This window comes from Narcine bancroftii, chromosome 1 (genome assembly GCF_036971445.1).
Source record: "Narcine bancroftii isolate sNarBan1 chromosome 1, sNarBan1.hap1, whole genome shotgun sequence".
Classification (NCBI taxonomy): domain Eukaryota; kingdom Metazoa; phylum Chordata; class Chondrichthyes; order Torpediniformes; family Narcinidae; genus Narcine; species Narcine bancroftii.
Genome location: NC_091469.1, coordinates 435,135,118 through 435,150,889, shown reverse-complemented (window position 1 = coordinate 435,150,889; position 15,772 = coordinate 435,135,118). Strand labels below are relative to the sequence as shown.

General features: G+C 37.8%; 1 protein-coding gene across 2 annotated transcripts in view; it reads right to left on the bottom strand.

Annotated features, from left to right (window-relative positions):
- LOC138751687 (mitochondrial glutathione transporter SLC25A40-like) overlaps positions 1-15,772 on the bottom strand; it is a 70,430-nt gene that overhangs the window by 8,841 nt on the left and 45,817 nt on the right. For both annotated transcript variants that reach the window (XM_069914287.1, XM_069914288.1), the window contains exons 8-9: positions 6,729-6,838; positions 3,202-3,277 (exon numbers count right to left, since the gene is read on the bottom strand). In XM_069914287.1, the coding sequence (XP_069770388.1) occupies positions 3,202-3,277; positions 6,729-6,838 (186 nt within the window). The remainder of the gene's footprint in view (positions 1-3,201; positions 3,278-6,728; positions 6,839-15,772) is intronic.

Below are 15,772 nucleotides of genomic sequence, written 5' to 3'. Positions count from 1 at the left end.
GGTGGCCAAAAATGGTTTACAAGATGACTTTTCCAGTTTACACCAGGAAAGCTCAGGGGAATATGAATTGTGAACTTTGAAAGAAAAGAATTAGCCGTAGCAAAAAAGTGTATTATGTCAACCTGGAAATTGGAAGATAATTTGAAAATACAACAATGGTATATAGAAATGAATAAATGTATTCCATCAGAAAAAATAACATATAGTTTAAGAAATAATATTGAAATATTCGAACAAATATGGGAGCCTTACATTAAACATAATAGCGAAAACCTACCGGGGACAATCACTACCTAAGTTAACGGAAGGAAAAGGAAATGAAAAGAATAGACTCAGTGGAATTTCTGGTGTATTTTTATTGAATGACAACATTGTCTGACTGGTTTAATGTATCCTAGATTTTATACCTTAAATGGACGGGAGGGGGGGAGGTAGGGAGGGGGGGAGGTAGGGAGGGTGGGATGGGAGGAGGGAGGTGGGGGGGAGAAAATGGCACTGTATATGTGTGAAAAGGAAAAAGTGTGTATCATAGTTAATGTGATTTATGGTGTGAAAAATAAAAAATTTAAAAAAAAGAAAGAAAAGAATTTATTTGTTGAAGGATAGTGAAATCTCCAAGGGCCAATCAGCCCATTCCGTAGCATAAAGTCAGAAAACGAACTGGCCATGGCAGATCTCAAAGTGCTGCGGGAGGTTAGATCAGTCAAGAACCAGATCCATAACACAATTTAAATCCCCCTCCCTCCCCAAAGTGACCGTGTAGGATTCTAACGAAGGAAGCCTACTTAATAGTGTGTTAGCAAATGGGATGTCAAAGTTGGATGTATAGACATTGACCAGTAGCATGTTTCTAAAAGAAATCTACCATTTCTGTCTGTTATCACATTAGATGGTACAAGTTGGATATTTTTGTTTAAGATAGAGTTGAAATTGGAATGAAAAATCTGATTTACCCATTGACCTTCTTCATAGCCTTGAGTGGTCTTTAACGTGAAGGTGACTCTCCTGCAAAAATACTACATCAGGTTTTAACCTGTTCAGATGAGAGAAAATTTTCGATCTTTTGATAGGGCTACTCATTCCTCTGATATTCCAGCTAAGAAATCTGATAGGCGTTCCCTGCTAGGAGTGGTCGGATTCATTTAGATTTTGTGGGATGTACCACCCTTATTGAGTATAAGTGCCAAGGTGGCTCCCCTCCCCAACATACACACGCAAATCTGCATACTGTAAGGTAAAAACATCATGAGATGGGACCGGAGAAGGAGTCACCCAGTACTAAGGAGTAACAGAATGCAGATGTGACCTTGTACACTCAAGATAAGCTTTGCACTAACAAGAATGATGTGCAGCAGACTAACAGAGAAGGGTAGCAACAGCTAATTCATTGGACAATGTAATGGTATGATAATTTACTAAGTGTGTGTCCTGGGGTATAAAAAAAACACCACTTGCTGATATCGGGAGAATGCGCCTTCTCCAACTAACACTGTTAGTTGCAAGTGTTACAATCCGGTAATAAAGAACAAAGAACCTTGATTTCGACTCAGTCTGGTGTCTGACTCACTCATTCATGAACAAAGCAGACCTAACAATACACCCCAACATTAAACGTTCCATCTCCCCAACAGTATCTTTAATTTTTCTCAGTTTGGTGTCCATGGATTCTTTAATAGCCACGAATTGCATATTTACAGACTGCAGCCCCAACTTAAGGACAGCCAGTTCTTCTCCAATATGTATTCTTAACTCTATCTCAATGGTCTCTACACTTTCTTTATGGTTCAGTTAGGACTGTTAGCTTTAGCCATTCAAAGTCACTTACCTATTCTTCCAGGTCTCTCAGTGAGCTGCCTGGGGAGACAGGATTAGGCGAGGCTGAGGGGTAAGCCTCAGGGGCTGTTTCTTGCTATCTCTACCTTTAGCCTTCCTGTTAGGCATTTCAACACTTCAAAATCTACCTGTTACTTCAAAGTGTTACCAACTATAATCACACGGTAAAACAGTGCCTAGATTGCTGTTAAATAATACTTAATTAATACAATTTGCAGGAGCTCTATATTGTGACTTACTCTATCAGCTGCTCTCTCCCACATCCCCCTCCCCCCCAACTTATTTGCTTTTACTATTGCAATACTTGCTGTATGAGTTGAACAAAGATATTTTTTTAAATCCGTGTTTTGGTACATGACAATAAAACAATACAAAAGCTGACATTTCCTCCCCACCCCTCAACCCCAATAAGTGCTCCACCTGCTGATATACTCCAGCAGTTTGTACTTTTGCTCCAACTTTTAGCATCTGCAATTTCTTGGGTATTAATTTTTAATTCTTGAAATTTATGGACATTAATATCAAAGAATATGAAAGAAAGGCAAATGTATGGAATTAGATCACCAATCACATTGAATGGTTTTCTCTTGCTCCTAAATCAATTCATTGTTATTATTGGGCAGCGTGTTAGCTTCTTCAGCATCTCATCGTTTCCCCAAAAAGTGTATTATTAGCAATAATTAGTCCACTAACAGATAGAAATTGTACAACAGTTACTCACTATGCTGTTGCTCCCACCTCAAATTGCAGGTGCTATAGCAAAGAACAAATTTAACATCAATGCTCCATGCGCACTTGGGTGGATTTTAAGCTATAGAATTGTCTAATTTAGAATGATGAACCTCACAGCAAAAAAGCACTACTGGAAAGCTTGGGGCAAGGGGAGCAACAAACTGTCCTTGTATTTTACAAAGCCATTTCCTACAAAATAACCAAGTTTTCTGAATTTTGGATACAAACATAAGCGCTCATTTAAAAAGAACATAGCAAAGCTAAAATGATAAATACTAGAAGAAATACACTGAGAATAATCTAGCCACAAGAATGCTTCATACTTAACAGCTTTACTAACAATTGATCTTGCAAATTCATTTAATTGGCCTCTTCACACAAAAAGAATGGCTAGAAAATAGATGAAACTAGCAAATCAATCAAGAAACAGACTGAAGAATTTCTCAACCTACATTGCAAATGAATTCTTAGTTTCACTGTATAACCTTTTCAAAGATACAGCCACACCAGTCTCCGATGTTGCATCATCCATAGTTCAAAATTGGACAGCCTGAAACTCTGCTTAGATGTATAGTGTAATGAGCACTTACCGACAAATTGATAACACAAATTACTACAATTTTAAAAATTACATACTCGTGTTCAGCTCTCCAATTTCAATCTGCCTGCGAGTTTTCACAACGTCAAATGGCAAAGTCAAGACAGCTGCAATCTGAAAATAATGGCAGAAAAAAAAATTGTAATTATTTCTAATTTTTACTCAGCTTAATCAATACTTAAATTTCAAGAAAAGACAAAAGATGATCTTTGTTTGTCCCATTATTTTTCATTCTCATTTAATGATGGTGAATGAAAATAGGCATCGGAATATCTTTGATGGTAAATATTTCATTCCTTTGCATATAAAATAACACACTGTACTAGAAAATGTACAGATTCAAACATCTTTCTTCCAGTTTCTTCTAACTTTCATAAGGCAGGTTTCATACAACATAGATCAAAAATAATGGCATCACATTGGTGCAGCAGGTACAGCTAGTGTCTCAGCTGCAGTGAACTGCAATGTTGTATGTGGAGTTTGCATTCATCCTGTAAGGGGAAAGGTATCCTTTGGGTGCACTGGTTCCTCCCACAGTGAAAAGTATGTGTGTGTGTGAAAGTGCCTATTTCTATGCTGTATAATTCTAATAGCTTGGCTTACTATTTTTTATCTTCATATCATTGTGCTACTCTACCACATTATGCCATGTATTTCTACTAAATGTACCTTTTTTAAGAAAGTGACGTCTTAACCAAAAAAAAAATGCTATGTTCACAGGTCCATCACGGTTTTAAACCTTCATCATTCTGGAGCTCCTCAAAGTGCCTAATGCAGCTGTAACCTGACAAAGATAACTTTTTCCTCTTGTATCCAATAAAGGGAAATCCACTTACAGTGCTCTCTGTAATGTTTGGATAAAACACTTTTTTTCCTTTAATTGCCCCTGTGCTCCATTCAGTATTAAATTTATCATCAAACAATTCACATGATTAAAGTTCACATTCCAGGTTTTATTCAAGGTTATTTGTATACATTTAGTACTTTGTTGCACATCCTTTGTATGCAATGACTGCTTGAAGTCTGTGATTCACCGACATCGCCAGGTGCCAAATATCGTCTCTGGTGATGCAGCTATCTTCAGCTACTGCTCATTTTGGGGTCTTGTCCCCTAAATTTTCTCTTCAGCATATGGAAGGCATGCTCAATTGGATTTAGATTGGGTAACTGACTCAGCTATTCAAAAATTTTATAGATGTTAGCCTTGAAAATCTCCTTTGCTACTTTAGCAGTATGATTGGGATTGTTGTCTTTCTGTAGGATGAAGCGCTGTCCAATGAGTTTGGAGGTATTTGCTTGAACTTGAGATGCTCCTATAAATTTCAGAATTAATTTTGCTCCCATCACCAGCAGTTACAGCATCAATGTAGATTAAATGCGCCAGTATCTGTGGCAGCCATACATGTCCAGGCTATACAACCTCACCACCACATTTCACTGATGAGGTGGTATGCTTTGCATCTTGGGCAGTTCCTTTATGTCACACTTTGTGCTCTTCCCATCACCCTAATGCAGGTTAATCTTGGTCTCATCTGTCCACAAGACCTTTTTCCAAAATTCTGCAGGCTCTTTCAAATACTTTTTGGCAAAATGTAATCTGGCCATCCTTTTTTGTGGCTAACTAGTGGTTTGCATCTTGCAGTGGAGCCTTTGTATTCCTCTTCATGAAGTCTTCTTCAGACAGCAGTCACTGACACATCACACCTGCCTCCTGAAGAGAGTTGCTGATCTGTTGGACAGGCATTTGCGATTTTTCTTCATTATGATGAGAATTCTTCTCTCATTAGCAATGGAGGTCTTCCTTCGCCTACCAGTCCCTTTGCGATTACTGAGCTCACCAGTACACTCTTGCTTCTTGATGATCTTCCAAATAGTTGATTTTTGTAATTCTAATGTTGAGACGATGTCTTTTACTGTTTTATTCTTGTTTTCAGCCTCAAAATAGCTTATTTGATTTTCACTAACACAACCCTGATCCTCATGTTGAAAAAATAGCAACTAGACTCCACAGGTGATCAAAAGCTAAGAAGCAAGCTTAGCTCTCTTATACCTGCACCAATGAAGCAATTAAACCTTCCCGACTAATCACAAACACAAGTGAAGCCAAATGTTCCAAACATTATGGTGCCCTGAAATGAGGGACTATGTATAAAAAGTGCTTTAATATCTACATTGTCAAACCAAAATGTAAAGAAATAACCTTGAAGAAAATTTGGAATGTGAACTTTAATCATATGTGAATTGATTACAAATTTAAGCTCCACAGCTCAGGGGGCCAAAAAAGGAAAAAAGTGCCTTTGTCCCAAACATTATGGAGGGAATTGTATCTTGTTCAACACTAATTTACTTTCTGCACCACATAGTTTCAGCAATTATAGACAATCCTCTTTTAAAAACACAATGGGAATAATTTATTTCTTATCAGTTCCCATCTAAATTTGGAATGGCAAATATCAGTTTTGAGACTTATGCAATCCCAGCCCTTTTTCAAAAATAAAATGTTAAATTAATGTATATTTTAATCTCTGCAATATCTTCCGATTTATTTTTAACATCAGCAATATTCAGTTCTACTCTCAAAATGTTATGTCACTATATATTAGCATGTAGGGTAATAGCACAGATATAAAAAAAATTCAATCCAAGGCAAGTAAACCCTATTACTTTAGGCAGTGAAAGAGAATTTGAGAACAGGTACATCTCAAGTATGTGTTCAGAAGCAGAAGCAGTTTTAAAAACCTTTGAACAATGGTAAGAATATATTATAGAGCTCAAAGTTGTAAATCTTGTTCAGGATATCCATAGCATCCTCTAATCTGCCACCAGCAGAAATAGTGTAGAAATAATACAAGGGCCTATCAAAAAAAAAACAATCACAAAAATTCCAACTGCCTGCCATTGAAGACAAATAATCCATTTTCAAGTATGATAAACCACCCAGATTTGTCTTCATGGAACCTTGGGCAGCAGGTCAATACAATGTAAAATCAAAACCTTTTCACCACATCTTTCAATCGCTAAATGTTTAAAGGACACAAACATAAAATTGGGTCCTTTTTAAAAAAAAATGCTGAAGTATTCAACACAAATGGAAAAACAAAATGAAGTTGGAAAAGTGACGGTGTTGAACAGGATATTTACATGTGCCCTTAATACTCTGAAAAGTACTACACAACCCAAATTTTACTGTGGAAAAATTACCAGATATGGATTGTGAAAAGATTATTAGAGAATCTCTTGGATTAAAGAAAATCTTTTGTGGCTTTCTTACAGGCTTTATTATTTGATGAAGGTTCATTTGCATTTTGCTCATGTGTTTTAATTTTGAACCATCAGTCTATTGACTAATAATTATCATCTTAACTGAAGATAATACTTGTTAGTTTTTGAGATTTTGATTGAGTACTGGAGCAAGATAAATTAAGCATGTACTGTCAAAAACAATGATTTTTAGATTCACAAAAACATTAAATTTATTGTGGAACATTTAGTTTTAACGTGCTACCTACAAATCACCTATTAGAATGCTAATTGGAATTGCTTACATAACTAGAGTCAGACTTACTGCGCCTGATGATGCTCCTGAGGAAAAACTGATCGTTAACGTAGGTTCACTGACATTGTACTTCTTGCATAACTGTTTCTTCATCAGTTCATAGTTAAACCAGTAAATTGCTGTGAGACAGATAGCTGAATTAAAACCCTGTTGTATAACTCTACATTTCCAGGCAATACACCTCATTTCAAACCAAGAAATATACAAGTAGATCATTGTGGAAGTTTATCAATTCTTTCTGATTCAGCAACTAGATTTTGGACTCCTGCTCAATACAATTTAACAGCTAAAGGCATTTTTTTCAGTAACTTAGTACTAATTGATTGCTTGTACAATATCACTAGTCAAATTCACAAAACTACAGTGAACATCTCACCAAGGAATTTGACTAATGGTGTAGTTTCTCCAAAAAAAGAAATAGGCTTTACACCACTTTGATGTAATCAGACTATTTTTATACCTTGTCAGCACATTTTGGCCAGAAGCCTATAATGGCGATGCAGATAAATCAAAATTAAAGTGATCGAGACACAAAGTGGAAACTGGAAGTTTCTACATCAAGGAAAATTAGTAAACATCGCTTGTATAATTCCAAGTGCCAGAGCAAAAGCAGCAGTGAACATATTAGAGAAAGTGAGAGTTCAAGGTGGCAGTCAGAGTGACTGAAGAGAGTGTATGAAAATTCTTGCAAGCCAAGATAGCTTCAATGTCTATTAAATGGTATTAATATTGTGATTCATCTGTTGCAACACCAGTGATTAGAAAGGATAGAACAGTTGTGGCATTTATTCATAATCAGCATACACATTCCCATGCCACAGACGGAAGCATTGATTTCAGACCATAATAGATACAACTTACTGGGAGTATTCTAATGACTTGTTCAGTAATCTCATCAGGATAGTTGGCTCAAATGTGACTAATTCATATGTAGGTTTATTTTGGACGATATCTGATGGCAGAAGCTTTGAGTATTCAATTAATAAACCATAGGTTTTAGGACTCCAAAAAGGGCAGAAGAGAATGGACAGGTAGAAAAGTAAAATGGAAACCTTGAAAGGGGAGGCAGAGAATAATAAATGGAAAATAAACAGTGACCTTAACACTCATAAAGCCAAAGAAAGGAACACGGTTGGCTAGGAACTACGATAATGACAATTCGTCATGTAGTGAGAGTCTCATCTACAAGTTCATGTACAAGAGGCACAGAAATTCCTCCTTCCTGCACATACACCAGTATGCAAGCTATATGAACATCAAGAGTATTAAATTAAATTACGAGACAAAAAGGAAAAATAAACCATCACATTTGTAGTTAGCGCAATAAAAATGGAATCGAGTCCCTTTGATGATTATTTTGAGGATAGGATGGAGAGAGGCAAGCCAAGAAATGCTCAGCTATTATTGTTTGCATAGTAAGAAAAGCAATAAATTGCTCCGTGCTTCCAGAATATTATTTATGTTTCAGATTTCCAACAACTCCACTTTTTGCTCCATTCTTTGAGTTGTAAAGCTGTGACTTATAGCCACCACTACAATGGTCCTGAGGCTTTTATTTTGCAATCTGTAGCAATGACTTCCAGATGACAATGCAAAATTGTAAAGAAAACTAGAAAGAGAGAAAATACAGGGACTAATGAGGTATGTAAACAAGATGAGAAAGGTGTAGATGGAATAAAATGCAAAATGGTGTGCTAATAGTCACTTTATTTTTGGTGACCAGAAATTTTGTTATTCAGAGGCATGTGTGCATCCTTAAAGTTAATAGAACAGTAGGCATAACAAATGATCATGTAAACAAATGATTATTTAGCCTTCATGACAAGCTGTTTATTGTTACTGCAAGTACATTCTGTTTCACAATAATAGTGCACTTGCACAAAAGGGAAAACAAAGGATACCAAGGTCAGGAAGTAAATGTCCCAGATTATCTAACTTTTGGAGGGACAAATAAAAGACAAACACAACTGTGCTAAAGGTGCTCGTGATGAGGTCCCCTTAATACCAGAGGAATCAATCACAGATTAGGTGACCACCTTGAAAAACATCTGTTTAGTATACAAGTTAATCATTTCTCAGCCCCACATTGGTTCTAACTTCGGCCTCCTCTACTGATGCCACGTAATACCTCATCATATAGCCATTACAATCCTCTGCACATACTACTGAGTTTATCATTTTTTTTAGGTAATTCCAATCTCTCTTCCAATTCAAAGATATCTGTAGCTTTACTGCAATTATTTTTTTCCAAAATCATTTTTTTTTTTATTGCAAAATGGTCTGAACCTCATCATGGACATTTACTTTGTAATCACTATCTCAAGTTTTTCTGCTAATTAATACACTATTTTAGTTTTACAAGTGTTTCCACTGTTATGTTTTAGTTTAGATTTATGCATTTACAAATCCAAAATTGAGTTTTGGATGATGGACTGTATTTGAAGTCAAGGATCAGTTGTAATTTTCCAGAAGGACAAAACATGGCCTTATTCCTGCTCCTAATTTTGTGATGACAATACACTTTATCAAGATTTCTTTTGACATTCTGGTTAAAAATTGGCTCCTGCAAGTTGACAAGATACAAAAACTACTAAATCACAAAAGAATTAAGTTTTTTTTGAACCAAACTACTCATGTTATTTTATTCAATTTTTTCATCAGAGACAAAATATGAAGTTATTGGACAAAGATTTTATGCCAGTATCAAAATATTGCAGAACTTTTAAAAAATGCTTGCTGAAAGATGCACTGTAATGTCATCAAGATTTAACGCAGGATTCAAAACAGCTGTTATGACAACCTTTTCCCACAATTTTAGAATGAAAAGGCAGAATTAATAAAAGTACGGTTTTTATTCAAATTGAGAACAACATTTATAAATAATTAAATCATAGACCTCATTACTATGAACTAATTTGCATATTATTATTCAAGCAAGTCTGTTGATTAGTGGTGCCACATCTTTTCAGTTGAGTGTTGGATACGTTTGAACCGGTCAAAATATTTTCCAGCATAATGGAACAAAATAAAAGATTTAATCTCTGCATCTCATTACATGTACCTGAAACAATGACCATTAAAAGCAGGGTTGTGAGTGTGTGAGGAGTGATACCAAAGTGGAATCAAAATAGAAAACCTGGTATAAAAACATAAATGGACAGCAACTTCGATGATGCTAGACATCAATTTCACCATTCAGGGAATTGTGTTGTTGAGGAAAACAAAAAAAAGTTTTAAATGCAAAAGAAGCTTCCTTCTGCCAGGGTGAAATTTAATAGAAATCAGACGAATATCTCGTATTCGGCTTTGATAGTCTACCACCCAATGGTATGAATACTGAATTTAAAAATAAAATCAGATTACGCTTGCCTCTTATGTTTCTCATTTTATCCTTTCAGTTTTGTTCTCTGCCCCATACCCCACTTCTTGCACCCCTATCACAAATTTCATTCCCTTACCCTTCCTGGTTTCATCCATTTACTACCAACAGATTTCACCCACCAGGAACCTCCCATTTTGTTCCATCAGCCTTTCATTTCTCCAGCAATGTATTCCATTAGCACCCAGATTCCTGCACGGGAAGTCTTGGGGTCCTACTTAACACCCTTCAGCAGCTGTCCGCACTTAGAACTATAGAACATTACAGCACTAAAAACAGGCCCTTCTAGTCTGTGCCAAATTATTACTCTGCCTTGTCTAACTGACCTGAACTCAGTACATAGTACTCCATACCCATCCCATACATGTACCTGTCCAAAAGTTTCTTAAATGTTAAAATTGAGCCTACAAACACCATTTCATCTAGCAGCTTGTTCCACACTCCCACTACTGTATGAAATTCCCCTTTCACCCTTAACCTATGTTCTCTGGTTTCTATTTCGCCTATCTACATTTACTCTGTTTATATCCCTCATAATTTCATATACCTCGATCAAATCTCCTCTCATTCTTCTACACCTTAGGGAATAAAGTTCTAACCAGTTTAACCTTTCCCTGTAACTCGGTTTCTGAAGTCCCAGCAACATCCTAGTAAATATTTTTTGCACGCTTTTAATCTTATTGATACCTCTCCTGTCATTAGAAGATCAACCTGAGCTGAACACCTATGCCTGCTTTGAGAAAGATAACCCTACGAGAATAGGCCGTGATATCTGTCTCTGAAGCCAATGTCATTCAAGAGGGTGAATCCTCACAAAATGTCAGGCCCTGACAGCATACCTGGTAGGGTGCCAACTAACTAGCCAGAGTGCTCACAGACATTTTCAATCTCTCATTGCTGCAGACAGAGGTTTTCATCTGCTTCAGAAATGGATCAATCATCCTAGTGCCCGAGAAAAGCAGTGTGAGCTGTCTCAATGACTATTCCCAAGTAGCACTAACATCTACTGTGATGAAGTGCTTTGAGATATTGGTCATGGTCAGAATTAACACATAACTAGGCAAAGGACTGGACCCACTCCAATTTGCATATTGTCACAATTGCTCCACAGAAGATACAATATCACTGGCTCTCCACTCAGCTCTGGATCACCTAGAAGGTGGCTTTTCATTGACTACAGCTCAGCCTTCAACATTATTATTCTCTCAGTGCTAGTCAACAAGCTCCAGACCTTGGGCCTCTGCACTACATGCTGCAACTAGATCCTTGGATCATCAGATGACCACAGTCAGTATGAATTGTATACAATGTCTCCTTTGCACTATCAACACAGGAGCTCCTCAAGGATGGGTGCTTAGACCACTGCACTACTCGCTATACATCCACGACTGTGTGGCCAGGCACATTTCTATTGCTATTTTCAAATTTGCCAATGACACCACAGTTGTTGGCAGAATCACAAACAGCCATAAGGAAGCGTACAGGAGGGAGACAGATCAGCTTGTTGAGTGGTGTCACACCAATAACCTTGAACTCAACATTAGCAAAACAAAGGAGATGATGGTGGACTTCAGGAAGACGTTAGAACATGAACCAGTCCTCATAGAGGAAGAGCTTTGAATTCCTGGGTGTCAACATGCCATTACGAAGAATGGCCTTGAGAGGTGTTTGACGAGATTCGGTACGTCACTGAAGACTCTCAAAAACTTCTACCGGTGTACCGAGGAGAGCATCTGGCTGGTTGAATCACTATCTGGTACAGAGGAGTCAACGCTCAGGACAAGAAAAATTTTCCAGAAGGTTAACTCGGCCTGCGACATCACATGCACCATCTTCACTCCATTGAGGTCATCTACAAGAGATGACGTCTTAAGAAAAGCAGCCTCTTCCTCAAGGAACCCTCCACCCAAGCTATGCCTTCTTCACTCTGCCAGGGCACAGGACCCTGAAGACAAGCACTCAGCAGCACAAGGACAACTTCTTCCCCTGTACCATCCGATTCCTGAATGATCAATGAATCTGGCTTACTTTGACTTTTCATGCACTACTTTTATAAAGTGGTTTATATAAATGTTTGTAGTGCAATGTTGCCTCAAAGCAACAAATGTTGTGACATATTCATGACAATAAATCCTGATTTGGAAATTTGGCCTCATTAATGTCTTCTAGAACTTTACCACAACATCCCAACTCCTAAATGCAATACTTTGATTTATGAACGCCAATATATCAAAAGCTCTTCCCCTCACTTCAAGTGGCTACATCTGTCCTTCCCCCACCCCCAACCATTTGCACCCAATACTCACCTGCCCATCTTCCAACTCCATTTCTCCTGCTCCCGCACCTGGTTCATCCTTCACTCCTCAGTCCACCAATCACCTAGTGGCCCATTTTGTAACTTCTCCTCCCTTCTTACCTTGGTTTAAATTTATTGTCATGAGCACTGAGGTACAGAGAATGATTGCGTTGTCATGCAGTCCAGCTAGACAATCCGTACAGTTACAGGAAACCAATTTGAATAGAGCAGGATAGGCAACATTATTTTACCAGTATGAAGTTCATTCAGGGGTCTGATAAGAGGAGAAAATAAACTGTCCTTGAATCTGATGGTGTGTGACCTCACATGCATCTTCATCCCACAGTAGGATAGAGTGTGTGTCTGGGGTTGAATAGGTTGGTTGCATTTCTGAGGCAGAAGGAAGTGTAGATATATTTAGTGAAGGGCGGGGGGGTTGTGCTTGATGATCTTAATGCTGTTCAAAAATGGTATCTTCCTTCTCTCAGTCCTGATGCAGAGTCTTGACTAAATTTCTCCCCCTCCTCCTCCACACAAGTTCACCTACTGGTTTATTTTTTTTTCTTGAGAGTCTTGCATCTTCAGTTTCTTGTGCTTCTAATATATTTGACCTCCATTGGGATTGGTATAGGAAAAGTAATAAAGGGTCTTTGTAGATAATCAGCCACAAAGCAGGGGATTGTTAACTGTCAGTTGTAAGGAGCATCAAGAATATGAGAGAAAGCGAGAATAAAAACAACTTAATCAAAGTTACTGTGGTAAGAAAATCGATATACTTTGATCAGTTACACCAATCTCATTAATTACAAACTCACATTTTCCCTATTGTTGGACACATCTGCTCTTTCTAGAAAGCAGAATATACACCATTAAACCAAAATGGGAAAACTATTCAAAAAAAAGTTCAAAAATCTCATGAATTCAGTTCTTTCTTTTAAGAGGTTGAATGCAATTCAAAACAACTAGTTGGTGCTACAGGAGAAAGAATCCATCAATTGCCCTTGCCATAAAAAGAACAGAATGGAAGTTGTGGCTACCGAAGATGCTGTAATATATTGGACCTAAACACCAAGGAACAATCCCACTAAAAGCCCAGATACAGGAGGATTTACAGGTTGAGAGACAGTCAGCATCTGTAGGTAAAACTCTGAAGAATTCCCCACTGTGATGCCAACTCACTGCCATGCCAACAATGCAAATGTCTTTGTGCCAACGGAGAAAGAAGATGAACTCAGAAGCACATAGTACTCCTGAGAAAATTGGTGAAGAGGAACTTTATTTCCTCAGATATTCATTCTCACCTTCCAAAATCTGTGAGTGAGAAACATGCAGTGGATCTGAAAACATTGTGGCCATGATTATCTTCAAGAAAGGAGACAAATCTGTCTGCATTAACAACAGCAATTTCACCGAATTACCTCCTACAAGGAAAGACAAAAGGGTCCACCTAGAATGTTTTTTCCCCATAAGCCAAAGAGATGTTCCCCAATTCGGATATGAATTCCATACTTTCAGAGTAGCCATGCTCAACAGAGAGCCTACAGCCCCCCAGGGGCCACAGCATATTTCAGTTAAAGCCTGGTTTTCTTTTCACATAACAATTTTTAAAAATATTTTTATGTAGTCTATAGGAGAGAAGTACAGACAAAACTTGACTGCCCATCAACTTTGAACAGAATCCTGTGCCAGCCAAAAAAGGTTGAGAATGGTTGAGCAACAATGGGCATGATCTTTGGCCGACAAAATCTACATGAGAAATTCAGGAAGCAGCATCAACCACTAAACATGTTCTAATTTACCTTTATAGAAAGTTATGACCATTAATTGAAATACTTTGCTGTCCTCAAAAAATTTTCACCATCCTACTTTCCTGCATGCAAGTCATATTAACCAGTGGCCCAAAACAGTCTCAATCTTAGTGCAGACCAATGTCAAACTTGGCTGTCTTTGCCTCCAATCTTTTTCCTCATTTTTTTGAGTCCCACCAACAAGCTTCCTAGAAGAGTAAAGAACCAACCGTTAACCTAACATTGAGAATTACCGTCACTCGACTGGAATTAGTGTTGGAGTTCGCAGATGTTGCTTCTGAGCACTACAGCACAGAAACAGATCCTTCTAGTCTTTGTCAAACAATTTTTTTCTTTGCCCAGTCTATACTTCCAAACCTCTCCTATCCGTGTACCTGTCCAAATTCTTTTTAAATGTTAAAATTAAGGCTCATTCACCACCTCAGCTGGCATCTCTTTCCACATTCCCACACTCTCTATATGAAAAAGTTCCCCCTCATCTTCCTGCTAAACCTTTCCCCATTTCATCCTTAACCCATGTCCTCTGGTTTGTATCTCACTTACCCTCAATGGGGAGAAAGCCTATTTACATTTACTCTGTCTAATGCTCTCATAATTTTAAATACCTCTATCAAATTTATGCTCCAGGGAAAAGAGTCCTAACCTGTTTAACCTTTCCATAACTCAGTCCCTGAAGTCCAGGCAACATCCTAGTAAATCTTCTCTGCACTCTTTCTACCCTATTAATATCTTTCCTGTAGTTAGGTGACCAAAATCTGCACAGAATATTCCATATATGGCCTCAGCAATATTTTATACAACTTTACCATAAAATTCCAACTATTATACTCAGTACTTTGATTTATGAAGGCTAATATGCTCTCTGTGACACCACTTTTAGGGAATTATGCATCTGTATTCCCAGATCTCTCTGTTCTATCTCACATCTCAGTGCTCTACCATTTACTATGTTTGTCTTTCCAAAATGCAGCACCTCACACTTGGCTGCATTAAATGTCATCTGTCATTTTTCAGCCCATTTTTTCAGCTGGTCCAGATCCCTCTGCAAGCTCTGAAAATTTCCTTTGCTGTCCACAAGACCAACAATCTTAGTGTTATCTGCAAACTTGCTGATCCAATTTACCACGTTATCATCCAGATCATCGACATAGATGACAAACAACAATGGTCCCACCGATCTCTGAAGCACACCACTATCACAGGCTTCCAGTCTGAGAAGCAATCATCCACCATTACTCTGTGTCTTCTTCCATCCAGCCATAGTAGAATCCAGTTCAGTACTTCACCATGAATATCTAGCATCTGAACCTTCCTGACTAACCTCCCACGTGGGATCTTGTCAAAGGCCTTACTAAAGTCCATGTAGCCAACATCCACAGCCTTTCCTTTGTCAATTTTCCTGGTAACCACCTCGAAAAACACTAAGATTTGTTAAACATGACCTATCACGCACAATGCCATGATGACTATCCCTAATCAGTTTCTGCCTATTCAAATAATACATCCGAAATCTTAGAACACCTTCATATAATTTCCAGGGTTACTTTTGGAGCCCTTTTTTAAACGATGG